Source organism: Periophthalmus magnuspinnatus, chromosome 7, assembly GCF_009829125.3.
Source record: "Periophthalmus magnuspinnatus isolate fPerMag1 chromosome 7, fPerMag1.2.pri, whole genome shotgun sequence".
NCBI lineage: Eukaryota > Metazoa > Chordata > Actinopteri > Gobiiformes > Gobiidae > Periophthalmus > Periophthalmus magnuspinnatus.
In genome coordinates, this window is record NC_047132.1 from 26,827,598 (window position 1) to 26,852,786 (window position 25,189).

A 25,189-nucleotide genomic window follows, 5' to 3' on the forward strand; every position below is an offset into this window, starting at 1 on the left:
AAGCTTAGCCCACTGTTAAGCCGAGTTTTGGATGTAATTTAGAAACTCTTGGAGACCTTCATAAGTGTACAGCCCATGTGTGTATTGGAGTCTTTGTAAAGATATCAGGAAATCGAGATATCACTTGGACTGCTGTGAGGCAAAGGCACATCTGAAACAAGTAAGCAAGCATGAAGATTTCAGACATTAAAAAAAAAAAATCCATAAGACACTGTACAAGTAATAATAATTTAATGTGTTTCTTGAGATCTTCTTGGTGACTACAGAGGTGCCCATAACTTCATATCATTACAACGATGACAGCTATAAACAATCATCATTTCATGTGACACAAATGTAATCTATTGAAGTCAGAGCCAGCTACAGCTGACCTCTCTTTTTAATGACATGCTCCATATCTGCATGTTCAGAGGTGTCCAGTTTGATGTCGTACTTGGCAAGGATCTTCATGATCGGTCTTATCTTAAGCCACCACTGCGTCTTGGGGATACGATGTCTATATAAAAAAAGGGAAATAACAGGGCTAGTAAAATCAGTGAAACAAAAATTATATTTAGGGTTTCCACAAACTATCGTACTCAAAATCAGTGTCTGCTTTAAGTTCAGCAAGGGGCTGAAAAGTCAGTGCTCTCTTCCTCATCCCAAGTACACAGGCAGAGTCGGGTGTGTTGGCAAAGATTCGGCCTAAACAAAGTGTTAAAAGCAAACATTATTTCCGACGCCAGTGCAAAAATCTATAAAGTATTGTGTAGAGTACCATGTCTGTAGCAGTCCTTCAGTTTATCAGTTAGCCACAGGACAGATTTTGCCCCCATTTTAGTCCCAAAGTTTCTGTCAAATGGTGTAGGCGTACCACCCTGTCAGAGATAACAAGACACACACACGTTTCAATATCGAGTTGAAACAGAAAATAAAGATTTTCCTTGATCAAACCTGCTGCATATGTCCCAGGACATTTTTACGGCAGTCAAAAGTGCCTTTGCCCTCTTCTGAATACAAGTTGAAAATAAAGTCAGTGGTGTAGTTGGAGTTGCAACTCTCATTTCTGTAATAAGTAAACCAACAAGAAATCTCTCAACAGATGTGTATCTAGTGATGTTATCTTGTCCCCATGGAGATGGTCAAGTTTAATGCCATAGTGTGGAACATTACAGGCAAAGCAATACCATCTCCATGGAGGGAAGCAGGTGGCGGTCCCTCCACCATAAAAGTTACATAGTGCATATTTGTAGTTCACGTTCACAAAATTCTGACCTTAGAATCAATCCTCTCTTAACAGTTGTTTTCATCTTCTCAATAAGATGCATCACATTCATCTATAAAATGAAAATAAATTACAACATATTCAATGCTACAAGCTTTTTTATAATGTACCCACTTCAAGGTCTTTAATACTGAATTTTTCCTCATATATGTAGGCAGCATCAGCCCCTGCTGCAAGGCCCGCCATAGTGGCCAAGTAGCCACAGTAACCTCCCATAGTCTCCACAATAAACACTCGTCGTTTGGTACCTGCTGCGGACTGCTTTATCCGGTCACAAGTCTAGACAGGAGCAAAGAAGAGTGAGTTTATGATATTATTTTATGGTGATTTTTGAGGTAACAGATATCCTACTGCTGTGATTGTGTTGAGGGCTGTGTCTGCACCAATACTGAAGTCTGATCCTGGAACATTATTGGACACAGTGGCAGGAATCACCACCATGGGAATGCACATCTCCTCGTATCGCTCTCTGGCCTGAACCAACTCCAACCCTCCAACATAAGCCTGCAGGAGAATTTTTTTTTTTTAAAGACATTCAAGGACTTTTAGAGATCAAACTATGTTAGGGATGGTGTAATGGGTATCAGTTATTGTTGATATCAGCTAAATTTTCAAAATCTGATATAGGTATTATGGGCAAAATCCACTAATGTCTGGCACCATTGTTTTCTCTGCACTGCCCTAGTCTCTGTGTGCCCATGTTCTATTCCCAGTTTTGTCCTCAGTGCAGATTTGTCTTTTTGAGCAGTTTAAATGAGTGAAATTAATTTAATTAATTAAATTAATACACTTTTATCCCAGACAAAAACATTTTTTTTATTTTTCTAAAAGCAATATGTTAATTTGTAAACTTCACAATAACTTGACATACATTTGGTTTGTACAGTAGATTTTAAAAGCTTAATATCAACATCAGCAAATATTGTTCATCTGTCATAACAGCAAGACAAATATCGTATCGGCTCAAAAAAAAAATCAATTTTGGATCATCCAGAAACTATTTGATTGGCAGTATTGAAATGGACTGAAAACTGCTACTGTTCCCGTTTCCACAAACACTGAATCAATGTAATGGTCGTTTACAGGAGCTCCAAGTGCAGTTTCTCTGTTACTTGTCTCACTAGCTCTCATTAGAGCTGCTAATAGAGGCTTGAGAAATATCAGCCTAGTTGTTTTGGAGTAATCCAAATTTAGGATATTAAATGTAATACCCATTATAAAAAATGATTAGGAAAGCAGCAAAATGACTTGATTTGATAATGGGGGTAAAATGTGAAATATCTGCACTTTTGCTGTTGCTTTGATGGGTTATTTTACTTTACATTACATACAGTACTTTCCTGGCAGATTGCTGAAATATTGTCCAGTTATTGTTGTCAGGATAATCCATAGTGTAACAGTAGTAACAACAAACTGAAATGCATGAAACCATCCCATTAACAGAGATAAAATCATAAGAAATAGTATTACCTCAAATCCTCCAATGATTACCAGAGCATGGATGTTGAATTTAGCGATATTCAGACTAATTTCTTCACATAGTTTTCCCGGTAGAGTTCTAGGAATAAAACAAACCAATAATTACCATTTCTTTTCATCAATTTTGTTTTTGTTGTGCTTTTCTACCTTTTTGTGCCTAGCATTGAGCCTCCTTTTCCCGTCCAGCCAGTCACTCCGGTCCAGCAAATGGGCTCAATCTGGGGAAAAAAGTTATATAAAAAAACTTATATACACTTACATAAATTTAAAACAGATATTTGGGTCTATAAAACATACCTAAAATTGTGTGTTATTTAACTGATACATATTTGAGAAATCCTGCATGTTTAGGTGGTTTTCTACTGTTTAGGTGCTTAAAATATTTCCACTATATGACCCCATAGCCTTGTAAAAAAGACTCTCTCTGGCTTATATCAAAGAGTAATGCCCATAAAGACAAAGAAAGTACCTGGCCATGAGCAAGTCCATCAAAGCCATCGTGAACAGCCAACATGTTGTGTCCCTGAATGATGCCCATCCTGACAGCAGCTCTCACTGCAGCATTCATACCGGCACAGGGAGCACCAACATTCATTATGGCTACATTAATATTGCTCTGTATAACAAAGGAATGGTATGGATTTGTCAAAGAAAATAATATCCATGAGTTATAGTGATCCAAGTATTCATTTTGTACCTTCACATCTGGAGGATTGATGTGAGCCAGGAGCTTGTAGGTGTTCCAGTTATTCTCAAAACTCCTGTACAGTATTAAAAACATTGGTCTCACATTTAGACTTGTATTGTACATTTTGTCATCAGGTTATTTAGAAAAAACGAGACAGTTGGCTATACAAGTTTACTGTAGCTCATGTTGTTTTATTTAAAATATGCTTCATTATCAAGTTTTAGGATTATTGTGTTCATGGTATAAAGTGCCTTTGATTTGATTGATTATATCAATATATCCATCCATCCATTTTCTTCCGCTTGTCCGGGGCCGGGTCGCGGGGGCAGCAGTCTAAGCGGGGACTCCCAGACTTCCCTCACCCCGGACACGTCCTCCAGCTCCTCCGGTGGGACCCCAAGGCGTTCCCAGGCCAGCTGAGAGACATGGTCCCTCCAGCGTGTCCTGGGTCTTCCTCTGGGCCTCCTCCCGGTGGGACATGCCCAGAACACCTCCCTAGGGAGGCGTCCAGGAGGCATCCTGAGCAGATGCCCGAGCCACCTCAGCTGGTTCCTCTCAACGTGTAGGAGCAGCGGCTCTACTCCGAGCTCCTCCCGTGTGACCGAGCTCCTCACCCTATCCCTAAGGGTGCGCCCGGCCACTCTGCGGAGGAAGCCCATTTCAGCCGCTTGTATCCGCGATCTTGTCCTTTCGGTCATTACCCAGAGCTCATGACCATAGGTGAGGGTAGGAACATAGATTGACCGGTAAATCGAGAGCTTCGCCTTTCGGCTCAGCTCCTTCTTTACCACAACGGACCGATACAGCGACCGCATCACTGCAGACGCTGCACCGATCCGCCTGTCAATCTCCCGCTCCATCCTTCCCTCACTCGTGAACAAGACCCCGAGATACTTGAACTCCTCCACTTGGGGCAGAGACTCACCACCCACCCGGAGAGAGCAAACCACCTTTTTCCGGTCGAGAACCATGGCCTCGGATTTGGAGGAGCTGATTCTCATCCCAGCCGCTTCACACTCGGCTGCAAACCGCCCCAGTGCCTGCTGCAGGTCCTGGCTCGAAGAAGCCATCAGGACAACATCGTCTGCAAACAGCAGAGATGAAATCCTGTGGTTCCCAAACCAGGCCCCCTCCGGCCCCTGGCTGCGCCTAGAAATTCTGTCCATAAATATAATGAACAGAACCGGTGACAAAGGGCAGCCCTGGCGGAGTCCAACATGTACCGGGAACAGGTCTGACTTACTGCCGGCAATGCGAACACAGCTCCTGCTCCGGTCATACAAGGACCGGACAGCCCTTAGCAAAGAGCCCCGGACCCCATACTCCAAGAGCACCCCCCAAAGGGCACCACGAGGGACACGGTCGAATGCCTTCTCCAGATCCACAAAACACATGTGGACTGGTTGGGCATACTCCCATGAGCCCTCGAGGACCCGATGGAGAGTATAGAGCTGGTCCAGTGTTCCACGACCAGGACGAAAACCACACTGCTCCTCCTGAATCCGAGGTTCGACTATCGGTCGGATTCTCCTCTCCAATACCCTGGAATAGACCTTACCGGGAAGGCTGAGGAGTGTGATTCCCCTGTAATTGGAACACACCCTCCGGTCCCCCTTCTTATACAGAGGGACCACCACCCCGGTCTGCCATTCCACAGGTACTGTCCCCGACCGCCACGCGATGTTGCAGAGACGTGTCAGCCAAGACAGCCCCACAACATCCAGAGACTTGAGGTACTCAGAACGGATCTCGTCCACCCCCGGAGCCTTGCCACCGAGGAGCTTGCCAACCACCTCAGTGACTTCAGCCAGGGTGATGGACGAGTCCGCCTCTGGGTCCCCAGTTTCTGCTTCCTCCTCGGAAGACGTGACAGTGGGATTGAGGAGATCCTCAAAGTATTCCTTCCACCGCCCGACAACATCCCCAGTCGAGGTCAACAACTCTCCACCCGCACTGTAAACAGTGTTGGTGAAGCACTGCTTCCCCCTCCTGAGGCGTCGGACGGTTTGCCAGAATCTCTTTGAGGCCGTCCGATAGTCCTCCTCCATGGCCTCCCCGAACTCCTCCCAACCCCGAGTTTTTGCCTCTGTGACTGCCCAAGCCGCGTCACGCTTGGCCCGCCGGTACTCATCAGCTGCCCCAGGAGTCCCACGAGCCAACAGGGCTCGATAGGACTCCTTCAGCTCACCTTACTTCCGGTGTCCACCACCGGGTTCGGGGATTGCCGCCGCGACAAGCACCACAGACCTTACGACCACAGCTACGAGCAGCCGCATCGACAATAGAGGTGGAGAACATGGCCCACTCGGAGTCCATGTCTCCAACCTCCCCCGGGATCAGGGAGAAGCTCTCCCGGAGGTGGGAGTTGAAGACCCCCCTGACAGAGGGCTCCGCCAGACGTTCCCAGCAGACCCTCACAATGCGCTTGGGCCTGCCAGGTCTGTCCGGCTTCCTCCTCCGCCAGCGGATCCAACTCACCACCAGGTGGTGATCAGTTGACAGCTCAGCCCCTCTCTTCTTCTTCTATATATCAATATATCATATTTCATATTGTGAGGCCTACATTGGCCTTCATTGTTTTCCTAATTAAAAGTTACTTACTTTCCTCTAAGCTTAATGGCATCCTCAAATCTCCCCTCGGCCATCGCTGCTGTTACATCTTTGGTCTTTGGAGTTAAAAAAAGACAGCAAATTTTAACAAATGCTCAAAATATTACCTTAAAGAGCAAGAGGGCCCAAAAGTTAAACATGTACCACTTGAACACACTCCATTAGGGGCAGCCTGACTGCCTGATTTCCAGACAAACTGACCACACAGGCCGGAGTGTCAGGGGTGGCCTCCAGCAGAGCCATCACTGCCTCCACACCCATCCTACTGCCCTAAGGAGACAGAAAATAGAGTTGACCTGTATATTGGGGTATAGCTTTATTTCTGCAGTGTTTTAAGTGTTTGTGATGACATACAAGGATTCTGTCAAATGCAGAGGGTGTGCCGCCTCTTTGCACATGTCCCAGTATTGTGGTGCGAGTGTCAAAGCCAAGTCTGTCTGTCACAAGCTAAAAACCACATACAGTACATGTTTACTTAATAACACCAGGGTTAATTTGACACTCAAATAGCTGGCGCAGCTCACCTTTTTGATTTGGTCAGAGGTGATTGGTTTACCATCTCTGCTGATAGCCCCTTCAGCCACAATGATGACATTCAAACGGGATCCTCTGGCTCTTTGCTATAATAATAGTATGACAGTTATTTTTGGAGACTAAAGATTTTGATAAGATTTAAAAAAAAAAAAAAAAAAAAAAGCTTACATCTGCCAGTCTCCTGCAGAGATGGTTTTCCCAGCCCTCATCTGGAGGCATTTCAGGGATAAAGACCCAATCTGCACCACAAGCCAGAGCTGTGACCAGGGCCAAGTACCTGCAAAGAGACAGCCAGTAAAAACTGTCAGTTCTATCAGCACAGTACCACATGATCTCATGTACAAAAGGGAAAACACTCTAGACCAAAAGCATTTACCCACAATGTCGTCCCATGACTTCAAGAATGAATGTCCTCTGATGGCTACAGAAAGTTAAAAGAATAAAAAAATTTTTTTTTTTAAATTAAACAAATAAACAAACAAACTGTATATAATCAGACCTCTGTGCAGTGGTGGTGATGGCATCCACCACCTCAATGATGCGGTGCAGGGCAGAATCAGTGCCAATTGTCATGTCCGTGCCACAGAAGTCATTATCAATGGAGCCCACCATCCCCACAATGTTCAGATGTGATGACCTTTTGGCCTCAGCTTCTGTGATCTTACCTGCCCGAAAGAAACCAAATTGTAAAATAAATGATGGCTTTACATTGTTGTATTTTGTGCATTAGATTCGTTTTCAGACCAGCTTTGACCAGGTCTTTCAGCAGGCCGCTCCACTCGGTCCTGAACTCATTGGCTCCAGTCAAACTGCCATCGCCTCCAATCACACACAAGTTAGTGATGCCCAGCTTCACCAGGTTACATGCTGCAATCATGCGCCCATCTCTGCTGCGGAAATCTTTACAGCGAGCACTGCCAATCACTGTCCCACCCTATAAAGAGTAGAAATATTAGTATCAAAATCAAAATGACATTGTCTGATGTTGACTGATTCTACATCAGCAGATTATCAAAGCCTTAATATATTCTAGAGGCCCGCTCTGAAGACAAAGTTGCATTTTTATCATACCCCAGTGCAGAAGGTCATTACTTTGAAATAATATCCTAACATTACAGTGTCCCAATGTTTGGGCATGCATCAGATCAACTGTACTGCCAAGAGCCTTTAGATATCTGAGATGGGATGGTATGGGACTCCAGTCATGAGGTGCACAAGCAGCATTTGAAGTATGTCTGCGTCAATATGAACTTGAGTTTTTACATTTGTCCTATAAAGAAAATGTAATAAGGTTGTTGCACATAAAGAGAACAAAATATCTGACACTTCAACTCTTTGGAATGCATTAAAACGTATTATTTCCAGTATATAGGGCTTTTCACTCACCAGTTGGAGCATCATGGACACACTCTCCCATGTTGCTGGCTTGATATGGTCCCCACCATCTACCAGGCCTTGGTAACCCTGCAGGTTCCATAGAGTTTACATAAGCGCTCATACAGTATCTAATGTACTGTAAAGCAAGTGGCATTAGTTGCAGCTTACTTCATGCACAAAGAAGACCTTAGCTCCAGTGTAGAGACCCACTCTGACTGTGGCCCTCACTGCAGCGTTCATACCTAAAACACCAACACAGACCTCTCATAAACTCTATAAACTTGTATTTGATGTAGATTTGTATACATGATGTATGTATGAATTCAAACCAATTAGGGATGTTCAGATATCATTACATAATTTTGTCAACCATGTCATGGATGTTCTGATTTAATACAATAACTTAAAGTACTGCACACATATATTGTTGTGCAGTCAAATAGAACTAAAAGCTATGTTCATATTCGAGGGTTCGTTGGCTTTGTATTTGTAGGTCACGCCCATCTTTGAACACCTTCGTTATCTGTAGGTGCATATCCTGTAAAAATAGATAGAGCATTTACACACTATGTCTTGTGTCCCATCTTAATCCTTGAGGTCAGACAGATGAAAGGGCAAGGGGTGACGTTGTGTTGTAGTAGGTCTGACTTGTCCCAGCTCCTGTTTCAGGCACAGCAGCTGTAAAAAGTGGGCGTTTCCCTTTTTCACCCATACCAGAAAAAGGTCACCGTCTCTAAAATTAGCCCAAAGATTTACAAAGGGAGCAACAGATGATAGACAAGGGATGGCCACCTCTTGACAAAAGAGTACACTTGGTCCCCGGTTTCAATAGAGGGGGAAAAAAAATGCAATAGTTAGGACTTGGCAACTACACTTAATGCAATAATTGACTTCAGGTGTGCAACAGCAAGATGAGCTGTTGCACATGAGCAGAAATTAATGTGTGTAAATATTCTGTGCATACTATTGATTATGTTGGTAGACTACAAAGCAATTACTTACTGATACTAGTACTAGTAAAAAAGTTTCTATGAATTGTGTAAATCTTTACTACTAACAGTTTTTTCAGTAAGCCTGTGTGAAATCTGACATCTTCTGAACTGTTGGTGAAGATGTCCTACAGTACAGTCATAAAGTGCATTACTGGTAGAAGAGCAACAGTAGACAACTGATTTGTATCTGATACTTGACATCATTAAGGTCATAAAATCAAGACAAGATTGGTTTGATATTAATCTTCTCTTACCTTGTGCATCACCTCCCGAAGTTAGCACAGCGATTGAGCGACCCACCCCCATTTTGGTGGGGTCCATGGGGAGCGTGGTGGTAGACATGTCTTCAGTGGCAGAAGGACAGAGTGTGGTTCAAAATAATACAAAAGGAGAAGCAGGTCCTAGCCCCTCCTCCCTGTTCTCAGAGAGAGCAGTGACGGCACAAGGCTTTATAGACAGCTGCCCCCTCCCACTGACGCCCACCACTACAGACCACTAAATATACACAAACCCGAGAGCCACCTGCACCAGACACATGCAGCAAATAGACAAAAATACAAAAATATGATTGTGAAGTGCAATATCATAGCATAGCCATTGTACTTGTTTATTGGATTAAATAAAGTGTAAAGGTGCACTATATCACTATATAACTTTTTTGGCAGAGGGTTCACCACTTTTTTATCTCCATGGAACAAGAAGGTACCACCACCAGGGAAAGTTACAGGTCAGATCTGTGGAGAGGTAACCCTGCTCCCAACAAGAATGAATGTTTTTCAAGACATTTTGAGCAATAAAACAACACACCAATTACATCTCCAGAGGCAGGTACTAGACTATCTACTAGAAAAATTACATACTGCACCTTTACAGTATGTCAATATTAAGTTTAGACTAACGTATTGGTTAGACTCATAGACTGTATGTATGTATGTATGTATGTATGTATGTATGTATGTATGTATGTATATATATATATATATATATGTATAAAATTATAGTCTTTATATAGTGTATGGTAAGATTTAAAAGAGGTTAGATTATGGTTGGATTGACAAGAGATCTAACTGTTCATGTTGCATTATTAACAGTGACTTGGTATTGTAACCCTCTGCATGGGTGAACAATGTAATTCATACATGTTTATCTTTGTAAGTGGACACACATTTGAATAGAATCAAAACAGCCAAATGATCTCCATATAAACATTTATTATAAACACTATATTTAGTAACAACATTCATTTGATTTTACGCTTTACAATAGCTTAGCTTTCTTTTAAAATGCTTCCTAGGCCATGTATTTCATCTACATTTACTTAACACTGATCAAGTCCTGGCTCTTCTTCACAAAATGTTCAGTCCTTATATCGTAGATTTTCCATTTACTTGAAATCCAAGTACACATAATGTTAAAAGATTTTGTGAAAATAACATCTGACTACAATAGCATTTCCTGGACTTGCTTTGAGACAGTGAAAGTCCCCATTTCTCACAATAACTGGCATATGGCTTAAAAGTTTTAATACAGATTTTAATGTCCACGAGGTCTACCTTCACTAAATGTAATAGGTGCGCAATTGTGTCTAGAGGACTTTAAGGCATTTTCATTGCTTGACCTTATTAGGTTTTAATGCACAGTGAAACAGTTCATTAGTGAAAAAACATTTTACTGTACATATTATCAGTAGTATACAACAGCATATTAGTGCAATCACCTCTCATGAGGGGAGTCTGGTGACATGTCAAGACAGATGGGTACAAATCTCTGAAAAACAAAATACACAGAAGAAGCATTCATTTAGGATTTTTGGAAGAGTATAAAAGTGCAGTTTCAGACAGATAACAGTATACATGGAGGAGTTTATAAAAAAAACAACAAGTAACTGTGCATAATATTCTTTATATAAATTAAGTAAAGTTTGATTTAGAGTTCACTTTGTTAGCAGCTCTTACAGAAGATACAGGGTTAAGTTAAACCAACATTTCTAATAGACAATTCCTAAAGTGGAAACACAAACTAGTTATTGCATTATTTTCCTTGTTAAATAAAAAGGTAACAGCTGTAAGTAAACTTACAGTGGAGTCTTCAAAGTGTAGCATTGTGGCCAAAGGGTTTCTACAGCGGGATCGAGGGGGGTGGAACCCAGACACAGTTGGGACAGACACAGAGGTGTAGGTGGCCACCTCCTCATCCAACCGCAGCTCTTCTAATGGAGGGAAGTGCTTTCGCAGCATGGCCACAGTTGGATTCATAACGCCAGTCTTCAGAGTCAGGAAATCTGTAACATAAAGGGGTGCTAAAGAAACAAAATATGTTTAAAAATTATGCAATGTAAAAGAAGCGTTTATTCACCTTTGGTTACAGTCTGACTGTGGCAGCTTTGTAGTAGCACAGGTAGTGCCTCTTCTGGGCCATACTGTTTATGGCTTGTTGTCTCTGGTTTCTTAAAGCGGGAGTCTCTGAACAGTTTTTTACCCGCAGAAAAGAAAATGACTGACTCTCGCTCTGGAGCTGGAAGAAATGGTCCCACAACCTGCTCGTCTTCCTTCATCGAACCATCTTCATTTTCCTCATTTTTGACAGGGCTGTGCAATTTATCTTTACACTGAAAGTACATAGAGGGAAACAAAGTTACAATCTAATAGAAATGACAATTGTACATGAGGTAAATGATTGTTTGGTATGTTTATATGCAAATACAGAGATTGGATTGTGGTCTATATCAATTCTAAGCCATACAAGGTACCCTGGCCATAAATAGTGTTGAGTGTTTAAATATGTCCAGTGCCATAGAAATTCCTATAATAGTACACATAAGACCCACGTTGGTCTGGTCTTGAAGTAACTCTGTTGAAGGGATGGTAACTTCATCTGTGGTCTGTTCATCTTCAACAAACAATTTCTGCACAACATCCTGAAAAAAAAAAATAATGTAAACATACATGTTAGCCATGTTTCCTCACAAAATTATTCAAAGATGTGTCCTAAAGTGCATATGATGGTTTTCATGTTATTATTTGGTTTGGTAAAAATACAGGGAGTAGCACTAATTTTGCTACTAAATACCTTTATCAACGTCATATGCACCAAAAATTCCATCCAAAGTGCAGGGACAATTACATTTGGAGCACATTTGGCTGGCAATTTTTTTAAAAAGCTGTTGTTATGAAGAGACTAATGTAATAAAAATAAATGACGATTGTCGAATTCAGGTTTTGGCCATTGTTGACATTATAATTGCAAGAGAACAGTTTTGGAATTACCGCTTCATATGTCATTTGTGCTGCCCATGTCCAAAATGATAAACTTGACCCAAATATAAAATCTCAAATATAATGATGTCAACCATGTTTTATTGATATTGTAATCTAACCTGTCATGTGCACTTTAAAATGTTCCTTTTATTCTTTTACAGGATTAATCTTTCTTTACATACCTCCTGTTTTGTGCAAAGGTTTGCATTATAGCCCCTTAATCTTGGAATAGTGGCATATGGTGACTGCTTTGATGATGTATGCCACTTCTGTAAAACATACAAATCTTAGTTCAGGACATGATTGAATTAGAAACCAAAATAATCGTGTGCATTTCCTAATGTGCTGTGCTGAAGTGAGCACTCACCATAGCTGACATGGGCTGGTGCCTGGTCACTCTCTGTGGGGTCCATTTCTGGCCAGGAGTTTGTTTGAGGGCTGTCACTGAAATAAAAAATAAAAAAAAAATAAAAAATAAAAAACACGATACAGTCAAATTAAGGGAGCATGAAGAGAAAGCTTACCCATTAATGCTGCACTTGGTTCTACAAGATTTTTCTTGACAGGCACTCTTTGAGCCTGGAGTAGAGTAATAATAACAGCACGTTAGCCAAACAAGCCACACACTAAAGTTTTGTTGTTGTTTTTTTTAAATGGAGGGTATCTACCATGTATATTGATGCAGAGTTTCTTGGAGTAGCACCTTCAGGGCCCACAGCTTTCACTCCTTCGTTCTGTAGGATACTCTGAAGAGCAGCAGCATCTGGAGTAAACTGCACCGTTTTCACAGATGTACCTTTAAAGAGAATAACATCACTCCACTGTCTAAAGAATCACTGTGAGAATCAAGAGTCAAGTTTCTTACCAGTGAGTCCAGCTCCAGTGTCAACACCATTGTTTTTAACTGGCACTCTCATGGGCTGTGCAAACAAGTATTAAAAAATGAAACAGGGTTTCAAAGACAATAATCATTCAGGACTACGGTTTGAACATACTGTGTAAATGGAAGGGGCTCTGTCTGATGGAGCCCCAGCCTTCACTCCTTCATTCTTCAGGATGCTCTGCAAAGCCCTGTGGTCTGGGAAAAATTGCCCTGATTTCATGGGACCTGTTAAAATGAGTATTAAAAAGCTGAATTTACATTGCACATTTAATCCTAAAGTATATATTTATTATATTATATTATATATATATAAACAATGCATTGTATTATGCATGTATAAATGTTGTAACCTGGATTGGGTTCCACTTTCTGGTGACTTTTCATTACAGATACACGCTGGGGCTGCAACAAAACAGCAAAATAAGCTTCCAACTTTTCAAATCCCCATTTTGAAGAAAATCTAACAAGTTAAAATAAATCTCAACAAACCAAATAGTTGTATGGTTTGGACTGTGGGGTCATAGTAGAGGACACTCCCTCATTGCGAAGAATGCTAAGCAAAGCTGCATGATCATGCTGGAAGTTGTCCACTTTGTCACCTTCTTCAAAAATAAAAATCACAGCTACTACAAGTAAGAACTGACAATTGATGAAGTACAAGTACTGCCATAACAAAGAACCAGAACCTACCTTTTAAAATGGTGGATGTGTCTTTTAGGCTGAGCAAGTTCATGTTTTGTGAACAGGCATCAGCAGCAGAAGCCGCTTGTTCGGAGGCGGTAGCACTATTCTCTTTAGAGTTTAGAGTAAATGACCCAGGTTTGGACACACTCGCTGAAGTCTTGTGAGAGTGAAGCGGCCTTGATTTTCCCAGTGGCTGTGATGCATTTTTTATCATCTTTGTGGACTTAACATTTTCTTCTAAGGTAGTTGAATGTTGTAAGTTTCTGTTTGTTGTTTTAAACTGAGAAGAACAGACATTTTTGTCAAGCTTATGGGTTCTTGCTGAATTCATTTTATTAGGTGGATGATTTTCTGATGGAAATCTTGAGGCTTTTGGTTGGGACAAGTTGAATGGTACTGGCCTGGTGCATGGCTTTTTTGTTTTTGCCTTCCCCTATTAAAAAAAAAAAAAAAAAAAAAGAAAGAAAAAAAGTCAATTCAAAAATTATAATTTTCTTGAAACAGACACTCTTCTGTGAAGCATTTGTATAAATGGAGTGCATGTGTTTATTTTATACTTACAGGCAGGGGTTTATCTTCCCATTTACTATGGGACTGTGTAAACTCATTTGGAGTCTTAAGATGAAGTGACTTCGCCAAGACTGGGAGCCTGCTCACAGCTGGACGAAGATGGGATGGGCGAACCTGGCCAGACCTTCCTGGGTCTTGATTCTCTAAATTATTTTGCGACGGGTGCAGGGGCAAACATTTGGATGATTTTGGGTCTGCTGCCATTTTATTTTGTTCATTCATTGTTCTGTAAAAGACATTAACAACACACTTTTGATCATCAAATAATGCACACAAATACTCCTTATAACGTTGATAAATGCTCACCTCAGGATTGTGTTCTGACTTTGTTGTCTAAGCACAGAAGAGGGGTCCATGTTTTAGAACAGGAGGTCAGAGATGTTGGTGTGAAACTGTGATCAGCAAATGGCAGATTACAGTTCAAACGCAGTTAGCAAACAAACGAGAAATGCGTTACTTACAAGAACGTGGAAAACTGAAAAAAACACATCAACAATCTCATTCAGCCACAACTCACACCAAAACAAAACCAAAGGTAAACTACATTTAAAAGCAGCAATAGAGAGAACGTGCAGACTACGGTACAAAGAAAAGTAGGACTCACAAAACAAATGGATACAAAACGTTAGCACAAGCAACGTGCAAAGGCTAAGTACATGCTTTGAAACGCATACTACTCGGTTACCGCGGTAAAGTAGACTCTCAAACCTTGTTACTGCAAAGAGGGTTGTGGACATTTAAAGCTCACTGACTGATAAAGATCCCCGAGCAGCACAGCGCCCTGTCAACTTCCTGAACCTGCAACAGTTTGTAAAAAGCGCGCTTTGTGATTGGCCGAAAGAGTTGCTCTCAGCCAATCAGCAGCCGAGTCGAATAAACAGCTCTATGGCAACGACGCGAAAAGTAGCGTACCACGTGACAACGAGGGGTTTGCCGCGACCCGTTTCATCAGGCTCACTTATTTATCCTTAGACGCATTACAAAGTCTTTGGTTTTATAGTTTTGCAGTGGATGTCAGAACTGTAAAGAGACAACAACTTAAGGCAGGCAGAATCTTCTTTTCCTGATTAAATGGTTTTGTACTCACGCCCTGACAAAATATGTAGAGCATCCAAGCAGCAGAAGATATATATATATATATATATATATATATATATATATATATATATATATATATATATATATATATATATATATATATATATATATATATATATATATATATATATTTTTTTTTTTTTTTTTTTTTTTTTTTTTTTATTTTATTTTTTTTTTTTTTTTAATGATTGTCAACTAACTGTGTAGTTCGTCCCACACTTCTTTGTTCCCACAGCTCAATGGTCAAACAATATCAAGTTTTTGTTTTTTTCTAAACAGCCTTGATTTTGACAAAGTTCCTAGAAGTAACAATGGAACCAATCTCTAACAGAGCTTGTGCTATAAGATTAGTGATCATTACTTTGAGACTGTTACTGTTATTAGTGGCTTGCTAAAATTTGTTCTGTTTTCCAACATGGGTTACCCATGTATGTTTGTATTTATTTCTAATCAATATAATGAAAATACTATAACTTTATCATCTTTATACAGGACCTCAGTGCCAATCCCACTGTGTGCATTGTCATCTTTGTCCACTAGGTGTTGCTATAAATGGTGCAGACTTCTGCTCCAGCAAGAGTGGCGTAGTATTGTCTTGTATTGTGGGAGAGTAGCTGTCACTCAGGGCCCTCGCTGTGACAGTGAAGAGTTGAGCACAAGACAAGCACCATGGACTTGCGTTCAGAGCTGCTCAAGTCCATCTGGTATGGCTTCACCGCCCTTGACCTAGAGAAGAGTGGCAAGGTGTCCAAATCTCAACTTAAGGTAGGAAAAGAAATCACTTACAGTAACATATTTTATCTAATCTAATCTGTTGTATTCATGTCAATTTATGAGAGCAATGATTGTAATGTAAAAAAAACTAAACTTTTGAGGCATTAGCAGTCATTTGATATGAAAGTGTACAAACCATTTACTCTCAACAAAAGGGAAACCATTTCTTCCTATTTTGTGTGTGTAATACTTTTACCACAGAAAGCGAGAGAGGACACAATACCCACCTCTGTCTCGCCTGGGCACGCGAGTAACAGTTTGTCCTCAGTGTAGATATAAATGGGCAGCCTCATGTCCCCCAAGCAGTGCATTCAAATGGGCCACCGTGTACCATCTTGTAGTGCTCCTGTCTCCTATGGCTCTTACTGTGAGCAGACAAGAAGCTGTTGATGGAAGTGTGTGCAGCAGCACGTTAAAAGGACATTGTTACACACAGTGAGGCTATGCCCTGCTTACACACATGCTGGTGATGGCTTTCAATGGTGCCACTGTGTTGTGTGGGGACTCATGATTATGTCACTTCTACTTATTGTTGCTCAGACCTCATACCAGCCACCTCCACTTTTCACAGACTAGACCCCATGACAAAGCTTATCCCCCTTACGCATGCTGCCCCAGTGAAGGCAGAGAGTTAGTAAACACGCTCAGGAGTAAGTCGAAAAGAAGTGTGCGTGTACTTTAGAAGTGACAGATGTGCATCGTTGTCAAGAGACAGGATGTGGTTATGGCCCAACACGAGGCAGTGTGTCTGATTATATGCAGCCAATATTGAGGCAAAGTAAATGTTATCAGGAAAAAAACACTTTATCTTTTAAATAATCAGTGTTCCTTCTTAGTTGTTAAATATAAAGTCAACATGCGAGGATTCTTATTCTATCGTGTGGTAATAGGCTAGACCATATAGAGAACTATGATCAAGTGTCATGCCTTCACTTGTTGTGCTATTTCCTCTGCAAATTCAGTATCAAATATGTACATGTCAATTTCTTTGCAAACAGTTTCTACCTTTCTGTCCTTCATAAATGTATAAAAGACTGACATATATATCAGTAGTCTACTAAGCAGTGCACTTCAAGATAGCTAAATTGACTTTGCTGACTTTGAGGAGGAAGCTTTTAAAATGACCTTTCTGTTTTCCAGTGAAATGGCAATATACTCAGCAAATAGTGTTTTCTTCACTATTATTCACTCTGTTGTGACAAATGTCTTAGATTAGCAAATTATCCTTTAAAACAACCTCACCAGCGAAAAATGTGACATGGCTGTTGAATATGTGTGCCTTGCACATTGTTATCTTGCAGGTGTTGTCCCATAATCTGTGCACAGTACTGGCCATTCCACACGACCCAGTAGCTTTAGAGGAGCACTTCAGGGATGATGATGACGGACCCGTGTCCAGTCAGGGGTACATGCCTTACCTCAACAAATACATCCTTGACAAGGTGCGGGAGAGAGCTTTTTTAATTTCAGTTTAAGTTTTTGTACACACCTGTTTGAAACATTTCCCTATAATGTGTTGTTAATATTCAGATTCAGTACCTTTCCTGTAATACATTATATTTTGTAGATAACACATATATTGCATTTATTAATTCATTTTATTTCAAAGTAACCAAAGGCACTAGCAAATCTACTTTACTCAAAGGAAAGATATCCTGCTTAAAATATGTTATATAAAAATACAATGCACATTAGTATATCATTTCATGAACTTCTTAAATCAATGGGCTTTTTATCTTATTTTTAAAATATGTCTGTATTTTTAAAAATCCTTCATTCTCTGCCATAGGTTGTTGAAGGCTCATTTGAAAAGGAAAATGTGGATGAGCTCTGTTGGACCCTAACAGCAAAGAAGAACTACCAGCCGGACAAAGGCAGCGACACTCTGTTACCGGAGAAAGACGCCTTCAGACTTTGGTGCCTCTTCAACTTCCTGTCAGAGGACAAGTACCCTCTGGTGATGGTCGCAGATGAGGTACATACAATTACTTGGGTATAATACAAGCAACAAAGGACATGTTGCATACTGCCTTTTGCAGTATGCAACATGTCCTTGATTGTTGTTAAAGCATGATGCCCAAGTGGTTCATTTTTCAAAATATTGGACAGTACATGTTCTAGCACAATTATATTTGGGCCTCAAGAAATATAAATATCTTATCTATCTCTCTATCTTTATCTTTTAGAAATATCTAAATGTGATTTTTTTTTTTTTCAGATAAGCATTGCAATTTGATTTGCCATTTATGCTTAAAAAAAGGATTTTGTCCAGAGTGCACATTAAAGATACAAAATCATTGCATTTTAAAAGACTGAAATATGAAGACTCAATCAATTTAGATCTCATTGAGATCTAAACTACAAGGTTAGCAGGTTTTACACATAAAAAAGGATATTTTAATATTTGTTTGCAGATGAAATAATGAGGCTAAATAACTATCAATCCAAATGCAGTTAATGTTTTTGCAGCCCTATACTGTTTATGACTCTGGTCTCTGACCTTTTTAGAAGAACTACCTTTTCTCTCAAAATGAATCACTTTCAGCTCATTTACACTTAAACTCAATTGTAAAGTCTGTTTTGAGTCTTGAATCTGTGATGTGTGGCCACAAAATGGAGCTGGATCTCGTAACCATCAACACTTCGTTTCTTGCTGCTGTGGAACACTGTGCTCTTTTCATGCAGCTCTGTGGGCTTGTTTCTCACTTGCAAACACTCATTTTGGTTTCCTGTTGTGCGATTTTTTTTTTTTTTATTTTTTTTTGCATTCGCTGCCTAAATTTAAAGGTAGAGAGAAGCCTTGTACAGTTTGTGTTTAGTTTTTTTGTGGTGCATTTTGGTAAACAGTTTATACTCGTAGTTTATGGTGGTCACACGATATTACATTATTGTGTATCAACCAAACACACAAAGAGGTCACTTCTGAAAAGTTACTTTGAGGGTGGGGTTTTGTACTGTTACTGTTACTTTATCTTTAAATAGAAATGCAAGTGATACATTTTGGAAATTGCAGTCACAATGGAAAGACAGTATGCATTTTTGAGATCTTAGCAAATTTAGTTAGCTGTGTTCTACAATATGCCATTGAACAACTGTGTTTTTACTGTAATATAAAAAAGACTGCTCAAATGAGTGCACTAGTTGCTGAGTAATAAATATGCAATTATATCTGTATGTGTCCTTAGGTTGAGTACCTCCTGAAAAAAATCTGTGCAGCTATGAGTATTGAGTTCAACTGTGTCGACCTGGAGGACTTCTTTTCCCATGATGCAATGCAGCAGAATGGCATCACAGTCTGGGTGTTTCTGGAGCTGATGAATTCGGGGAAGATAACACGAGGAGTGGATAAGGCCATTGTCAGCATGGCCATTGAGGAGGTTTACCGAGAAATAGTTGGCGATGTTCTGAAGGAGGTAGGAATCCAGATAATGTTGTGACTGCTGAGGTTTGTGTTTTGAGTGAGTCATGAGTCATGGTTCATTTGTTTGGCTCTCAGGGTTATCTATGGAAGAAAGGGCAGCTGAGGAGAAACTGGAAGGAGCGCTGGTTCACTCTGAGGCCCAGTGTCTTGTGCTACTACGCCGGGGAGGACCGCAAAGACTGTCTAGGCAATATAGCACTGGATGGGAACTGCTGTGTGGAGGTCAGCAAGTTTAACACAGCCAGATGTGTCTTTCCTTTACATTTGGAATTTAATATACACTATATGTGATATCAGACCAGTGTTTATTTTGATTCAGTTAAATTATCTCTAAAAGTCTGAGTTCATTTACCGTAATATGTATGGTACCTGCTTCATGCTTACTGAAATGCTTACTATGAAACTTGCAAAATATGTTTATACTTATTATATAACTGTATGATAAGAACAATCATGGCTGAAACTCAATTTCCACATTCTTTTAAGATATACCTTAAACACAACAATCTTTCTGTGGGAGGGGACAACCCCAACTTTATCATGGAAAAAATACACTTAGAAACACAATGTGTGCCTGTTATAACATAACAGAGTTTTCTTTTCTTGTTTTTAATTTTTTTTCTAATACTGCAGATGGGTAGTGTGCATTATTAGCTGCTATTAACAGTGTTTATTTGCATTTATTTGAACCCTCTGTGAACTATTAGTAATCAATTATTGCCACACAATCACAAGTTGAGTAATACTCAACAAAGTATGCTATATCACACTTACTCATGCGATCTATTTATTATCCATTTTTAAGCTGGTGACATAGTGTTGCATTTATGTCATTTCAGTTCAGAAAGCTGAATGGATATAGATGCTGTGAGTGAACAACTCCAGTTATTTATATCATTACAGGTGTATTATTGCTCACAAATACCTTGAAAAACATAAACATACAGCACAAACATTAGCAGGCTTGTATCTCTAAAGACCTCATGACATGGAGGTGGGCACATCGCCTGGAGATGTTGTTATTTTGGCTGCCACACAGTAGGGATTTAATAAAATTCCAGCATGAGGCAGGAGGTAGTTGCTGCTGGCAGTGAATTTCAAAAACATCATTTTTGTTTTGTTTTAATGTGTTTGTTAAAAGGTTGTTGTTGTTTTTTTCTACCTCAGGCGCTTCCAGACCGAGATGGAAAAAGGTGTATGTTTTGTCTTAAAACTATCTCTAAAACCTATGAAATGAGTGCATCAGACACCAAACAGCGACAGGAATGGACCACAGGTAAGAAAGCAGAGTAAAAATATATATAAAACAGAATACGTACAATGTTGGGTAGAAGAACACAGTTGCCAATTGTGTCATTGGTGGTTAGTAAAGGTTAATTCTGTCTCAAGTTTTAAACCTAGAATTGGCAATTATTTTTGTCAAATAGGAGAGTTTGTAGATCTGCTTTACATGTTTCGGCTACTTTCTGTAGCCTTCCTGAAGCGTTATATGATGAAGTGTTACATGATGAAGTGTTACATGATGAAGTGTTACATGATGAAGTGTTACATGATGAAGCGTTACATGATGGTGTAGAGTTTTGTCTTGTTGGCTGCTTACATGGTTTTGCCAGACAGTGCATTTGATAAGGTGTATGCTCCCTCCTCATCATTGGGATGCACTCCTGGAGGTAGTGTCAAACAGTGGGGGGTGTAAGCTTCCTCTACTATGTAAAATGCCTACGAGACCCATCATTATACCATCATGTGGCTACAGGAAGTATCTGAAACATATAAAGCAGGTCAACAAACTCTCTTGTCTGACAAAAAGAATCACTATTTCTATGTGTCATTGATGGTTGAGGAGGCTGTTACTGCAGAAAAACAGTCTTTGTAATCTATGTTTGAGCGCGTAACCTTCAGTTTGTGTCCTTGTGTCCACAGCTATTATAACAGCCATTCGATTACATGTGGAGGGGAAGAAGTCCCTTCACAAAGACCTGAAGCTTAAGCGTCGGGAGCAGCGTGAACAGCGAGAGAAGAGGAGACAGTCCAAAGAGGAGGAGCTACAGAGGTTGAGGGCGCTGCAGGAGGAGCGTGAGAGAAAACTGGCTGAACTGGAGCTGCTGAAGGAGGCTCAGAAACAGGCGCAGGAGGTCCTGGAGCAGGATGAGCTGAGAAGGAGACAGCAGCATGAGCAGCTGCAGAGGGCCCTGGAGGTGCAGCTCAAGGAGGCAGAGGAGGTGAGGCCAGGCATGGATAATGCAACAAGGGGCTACACTTCAGAATTATATTTGCTGTGTTGTGTCATGTTTCTTGCTATCAGATCGATTTTTCAGCAACACGTGTGAAACAAAGGAGATCGCTGGTCATGATTTACAAATAAAATCTAATTTCTCTCACCTCAGATTAACAGAGTTTAGAGCTTCGCTCATTGATTCTGCAGGAATTTGCGATGTGTTTCAGTCCCCTGCGATATTTTTTTCCTTTATTATTTCCAATACTGATGGACCATGCATGTCCCCGATTTGCTAATCCACCTATCAATCAATTTCACCAGTGACCAAACTCACATTTGTGCATCCAGATACTAGGCAAATCTCAGGCAAAGTGGCATATAGAGCTTTTACATTTTTGCTTAGGTTACACAATAATAATTGATTTGATTTATGCAGGGCCTTTCAAAACACTTTAAATAGCATTTTTCATTCCACCATTGCCATTTTACATATTGTAGAACAAATTTCAACAACAACTTTTATGTGAATGCAGGCCCGAGTGAGCATGCAGGCTGAGATGGCTCTGAAGGAAGAGGAGGCAGAGAGACAGAGGAAGAGGATTCAGGAGCTGGAGGAGATGCAGAAACGATTGGAGGAGGCGCTACAACAGGAAATCAAAGCTCGACTAGACGAAGAGGCTTTCCGCTATGCTCAAGCCGGGTACTGTCCACAAAATCTGTCACAAAGTCATTTGTATTGGTCATCTGTTAGTGATTAGTGTCTCATTGATTGTAAGAGGGATTTGTCTTCATGTGCAGCCCATAGCACATTTACTGTAGTCTCTAAATAGAGCTCATGTTAAATTATGTTCCTGAGGAAGTTGAGCCCCAGCAGAGGAAGTTTTATATACTGCCATCTGTTATGGGCATACTCTCTGTGGCTCCAGTTTCCTGATCACCTCCAAATTGATTTGTTCCTGCTCTTGTCAGTGTTTACCGGCACAAATGCATGGTTATGATTTGGTAAGATTCGGCTTCTGTGGATCCCATTGTTTTGGGCTCTGAATTCACATGGACAGCAGGACTGATAAGATTTAAGTGCACTAAGGAAAATGTGTTCCAATCTAATCAAACCTGGTCCTGTACAAACTTAAGGTGTGGAAAAAGATGTGACCAGCCTCACCAAACTAAAACTTATATGTGGGACTTTAGACCTTACAAATGACCCCCGGGGATCACTAGAAGAATTAGAATAAAGTTGAAGAAATACAGCATGAATGTGTTTGCGACTGTTGTGTGTAGACTTCTTGCTGAGGAAGAGGAGAAGATGAAGGCGCTGATGGCTCTGCAGGAGGAGCAGGAAGAGTACATCTTAAAGACTCAGAGGGAGAAGCAGGAGCTCAAACAGGAGATGGAGGCCAAGTCCCGCGCTCTAGACGAGGCACAGAGACAACTGGAGGAGGTCCGTGCCAACCGCCATCGAGTTGACCAGGATGTAGTGGTAAGTAACTAGATAATACACTGTACATAAAATGTGTATTTTAATAAAGAAGTGTGAGACAATTGTTCATATAATTGTTAGAAACAGAACATTTTGTTGGAGTATTGCACACTTGGAAAGATATTCATCATCCAGGGGAATTTAATAAAAAAAGAAACTCATAGTTAATAATACTGGTTTAAAATATTTAACAAATACATTTAAATTCTATTACTGCATATGTGCATATTGGTAGTTTATGTATCAAAAATGTAATTGTCCAATGTCTGTGTAACAGGCCGCTCAGCGAAAACTTCGTCAGGCGAGCACCAATGTGAAACACTGGAACGTACAGATGAACCGATTGATGAGACCAATTGGTCCAGGGGGTAAGTGAGTGTGATCTCTTACATAACAACACAGACTACATGTTTTTCCAAGGTGTATACGTTTCTTATGAAAATGCATGTGTGCTCACTGGGGCTTTGACCTTTTATAACTAAAGATAAAGAGGAGGCAGTGGGTAAGGGGAATGACATAGAGCAAATAAACCAGAGCCTCATTTGAACTCAGTGTTTTCCACCAAGAAAACACAACTCCAAAGTCATGACACACAACCAGACCCTGACAAATGAATACAAGTAATTTGCTGGTGTTTTGTACTAAAACAGTATAGAATTATATTTAACAAGCAAGTTGTGTAATATTAAGGCTTCAACTTGTAATAGTAAATTGTGTAATTACTACAGAATACCGTTTACCTAAATTACTTAATCTACTACACCGACAGTACATTGTTTAGGTTATATAACTACTTCTGCTTTTACACTTTGGGACCCTGTTTAAGAAGAGATGATGCATCTCAAGGGACTATCCTTAATAAAATATTAATACTTGCTGCTTCTGAATTCCTTTTGTTTTGATAAATCTAGATAACTTAACCCTTTATTGCTATTTTGTTACAGAGAAACGACCATCACTGGGCAGCTCTTTTTCTTCTTTCCAAATCCCATCACAAAGGGACCCGGGTCTGCGCTTGAGGGGGAGGTCTGGATCGGACGAGAGAGACGACGAAGGCAAAGAAAATGTGGAGAACACATGCGATTTAGAGAAGCGCCACTCTCACACCTCAAATGGAGACATGGACATCCCTTGAATTATTATCCCTCTAGTTTTGACAAATGCACAGAGCTATGCAAAAGTACTAGGCAGGTGTAAAAATGTGTTTGTTGAACTAAGTTGATGTAAGTGTTTAAAGATGGTACTATTTTGAGATATGACTGAAGATACTAACTTGAGGGACTTAAAGAACCGATCATTATTTCATGAAAACTTGCCTAAGTTTTTTGCACAGTACTGTCCTCACACATTTTAGATGGTTATTACACTTTTAATAAAAGATATACTGACCTCACCTGCCAAAAGAGAATTGCCGTATATATATGTATAATGTTTACATCTCAACTAATGCTTTGAATAAAACTATGTGAAACCTGGACATTATCAACCATCTGTAACAAAGACATCCTAAAGTTTAATATTGCTCAGATGGTACTTTTAATTAGTAATATGATGTTAATTAGTTGTTATTTTTTTGGTTTGTATGTGTGTGACTTTTAACTTACTAAGGTACTTCAGTATTCAATGTAATAGTGTGACTCTAGTAAACAGGAAAGAGAGAAAGACGGACAGAAACGCCTCAACTTCCTTTTTCTATGGGCGCTGCCATTGTAAATAAATCTGGGTTAATACTTGTTATATCATATTGTCTTGTTCTTACTTAACTTATGCGCACAGTCCTAACTTTGTTTAATAGACTACTTACTTACATACTGTTAATATCAAGATTTCAAGATTAGTACAAATATGCACAAATGTTCT

At 40.2% G+C, this 25,189-nt stretch overlaps 3 protein-coding genes across 6 annotated transcripts; 1 reads left to right on the forward strand and 2 right to left on the reverse strand.

The window, feature by feature from the left end:
• Positions 1-214: 214 nt before the first annotated feature.
• Positions 215-9,362, reverse strand: LOC117373654 (ATP-dependent 6-phosphofructokinase, muscle type). Of its 2 annotated transcripts, XM_033969733.2 has the most exons (22): positions 9,199-9,362; positions 8,121-8,194; positions 7,962-8,039; positions 7,320-7,509; positions 7,075-7,240; positions 6,952-6,996; positions 6,744-6,852; positions 6,566-6,661; positions 6,396-6,488; positions 6,186-6,311; positions 6,033-6,097; positions 3,441-3,504; positions 3,213-3,359; positions 2,891-2,961; positions 2,735-2,822; positions 1,616-1,768; positions 1,379-1,543; positions 1,255-1,316; positions 934-1,045; positions 758-857; positions 579-684; positions 215-496 (listed from the first exon to the last, which is right to left on the reverse strand). In XM_033969733.2, exons 1-22 carry the CDS (start codon positions 9,284-9,286, stop codon positions 361-363), a joined length of 2,334 nt encoding a protein of 777 aa, XP_033825624.1. In that variant the 5' UTR covers positions 9,287-9,362; the 3' UTR covers positions 215-360. The 2 variants fall into 2 exon arrangements, with proteins under 2 accessions (XP_033825624.1, XP_033825622.1); XM_033969731.2 differs by having other exon boundaries at positions 3,213-3,504; positions 9,199-9,329.
• Positions 9,363-10,136: 774 nt separating this feature from the next.
• Positions 10,137-15,374, reverse strand: troap (trophinin associated protein). 3 transcript variants are annotated; one of them, XM_055222885.1, is made up of 16 exons: positions 15,047-15,374; positions 14,645-14,730; positions 14,330-14,564; positions 13,775-14,201; positions 13,574-13,686; positions 13,435-13,486; positions 13,197-13,309; positions 13,067-13,121; positions 12,870-12,997; positions 12,726-12,780; positions 12,569-12,645; positions 12,384-12,470; positions 11,772-11,861; positions 11,300-11,552; positions 11,023-11,225; positions 10,137-10,711 (listed from the first exon to the last, which is right to left on the reverse strand). In XM_055222885.1, the coding sequence occupies exons 2-16, from the start codon at positions 14,692-14,694 to the stop codon at positions 10,658-10,660; spliced, it is 1,992 nt and encodes a 663-aa protein (XP_055078860.1). In that variant the 5' UTR covers positions 14,695-14,730; positions 15,047-15,374; the 3' UTR covers positions 10,137-10,657. The 3 variants fall into 3 exon arrangements, with proteins under 3 accessions (XP_055078860.1, XP_055078859.1, XP_033824792.2); XM_055222884.1 differs by having other exon boundaries at positions 15,024-15,374; XM_033968901.2 differs by lacking the exon at positions 15,047-15,374 and having other exon boundaries at positions 10,247-10,711; positions 13,574-13,683; positions 14,645-14,813.
• A 644-nt stretch (positions 15,375-16,018) lies between these two features.
• LOC117373368 (differentially expressed in FDCP 6 homolog) lies at positions 16,019-25,066 on the forward strand. Its single transcript, XM_055223054.1, has 11 exons — positions 16,019-16,201; positions 17,512-17,652; positions 18,000-18,185; positions 19,396-19,623; positions 19,707-19,853; positions 20,799-20,907; positions 21,555-21,853; positions 22,383-22,549; positions 23,131-23,329; positions 23,607-23,697; positions 24,274-25,066. The coding sequence occupies exons 1-11, from the start codon at positions 16,106-16,108 to the stop codon at positions 24,462-24,464; spliced, it is 1,854 nt and encodes a 617-aa protein (XP_055079029.1). The 5' UTR covers positions 16,019-16,105; the 3' UTR covers positions 24,465-25,066.
• The last annotated feature ends 123 nt before the right edge of the window (positions 25,067-25,189 follow it).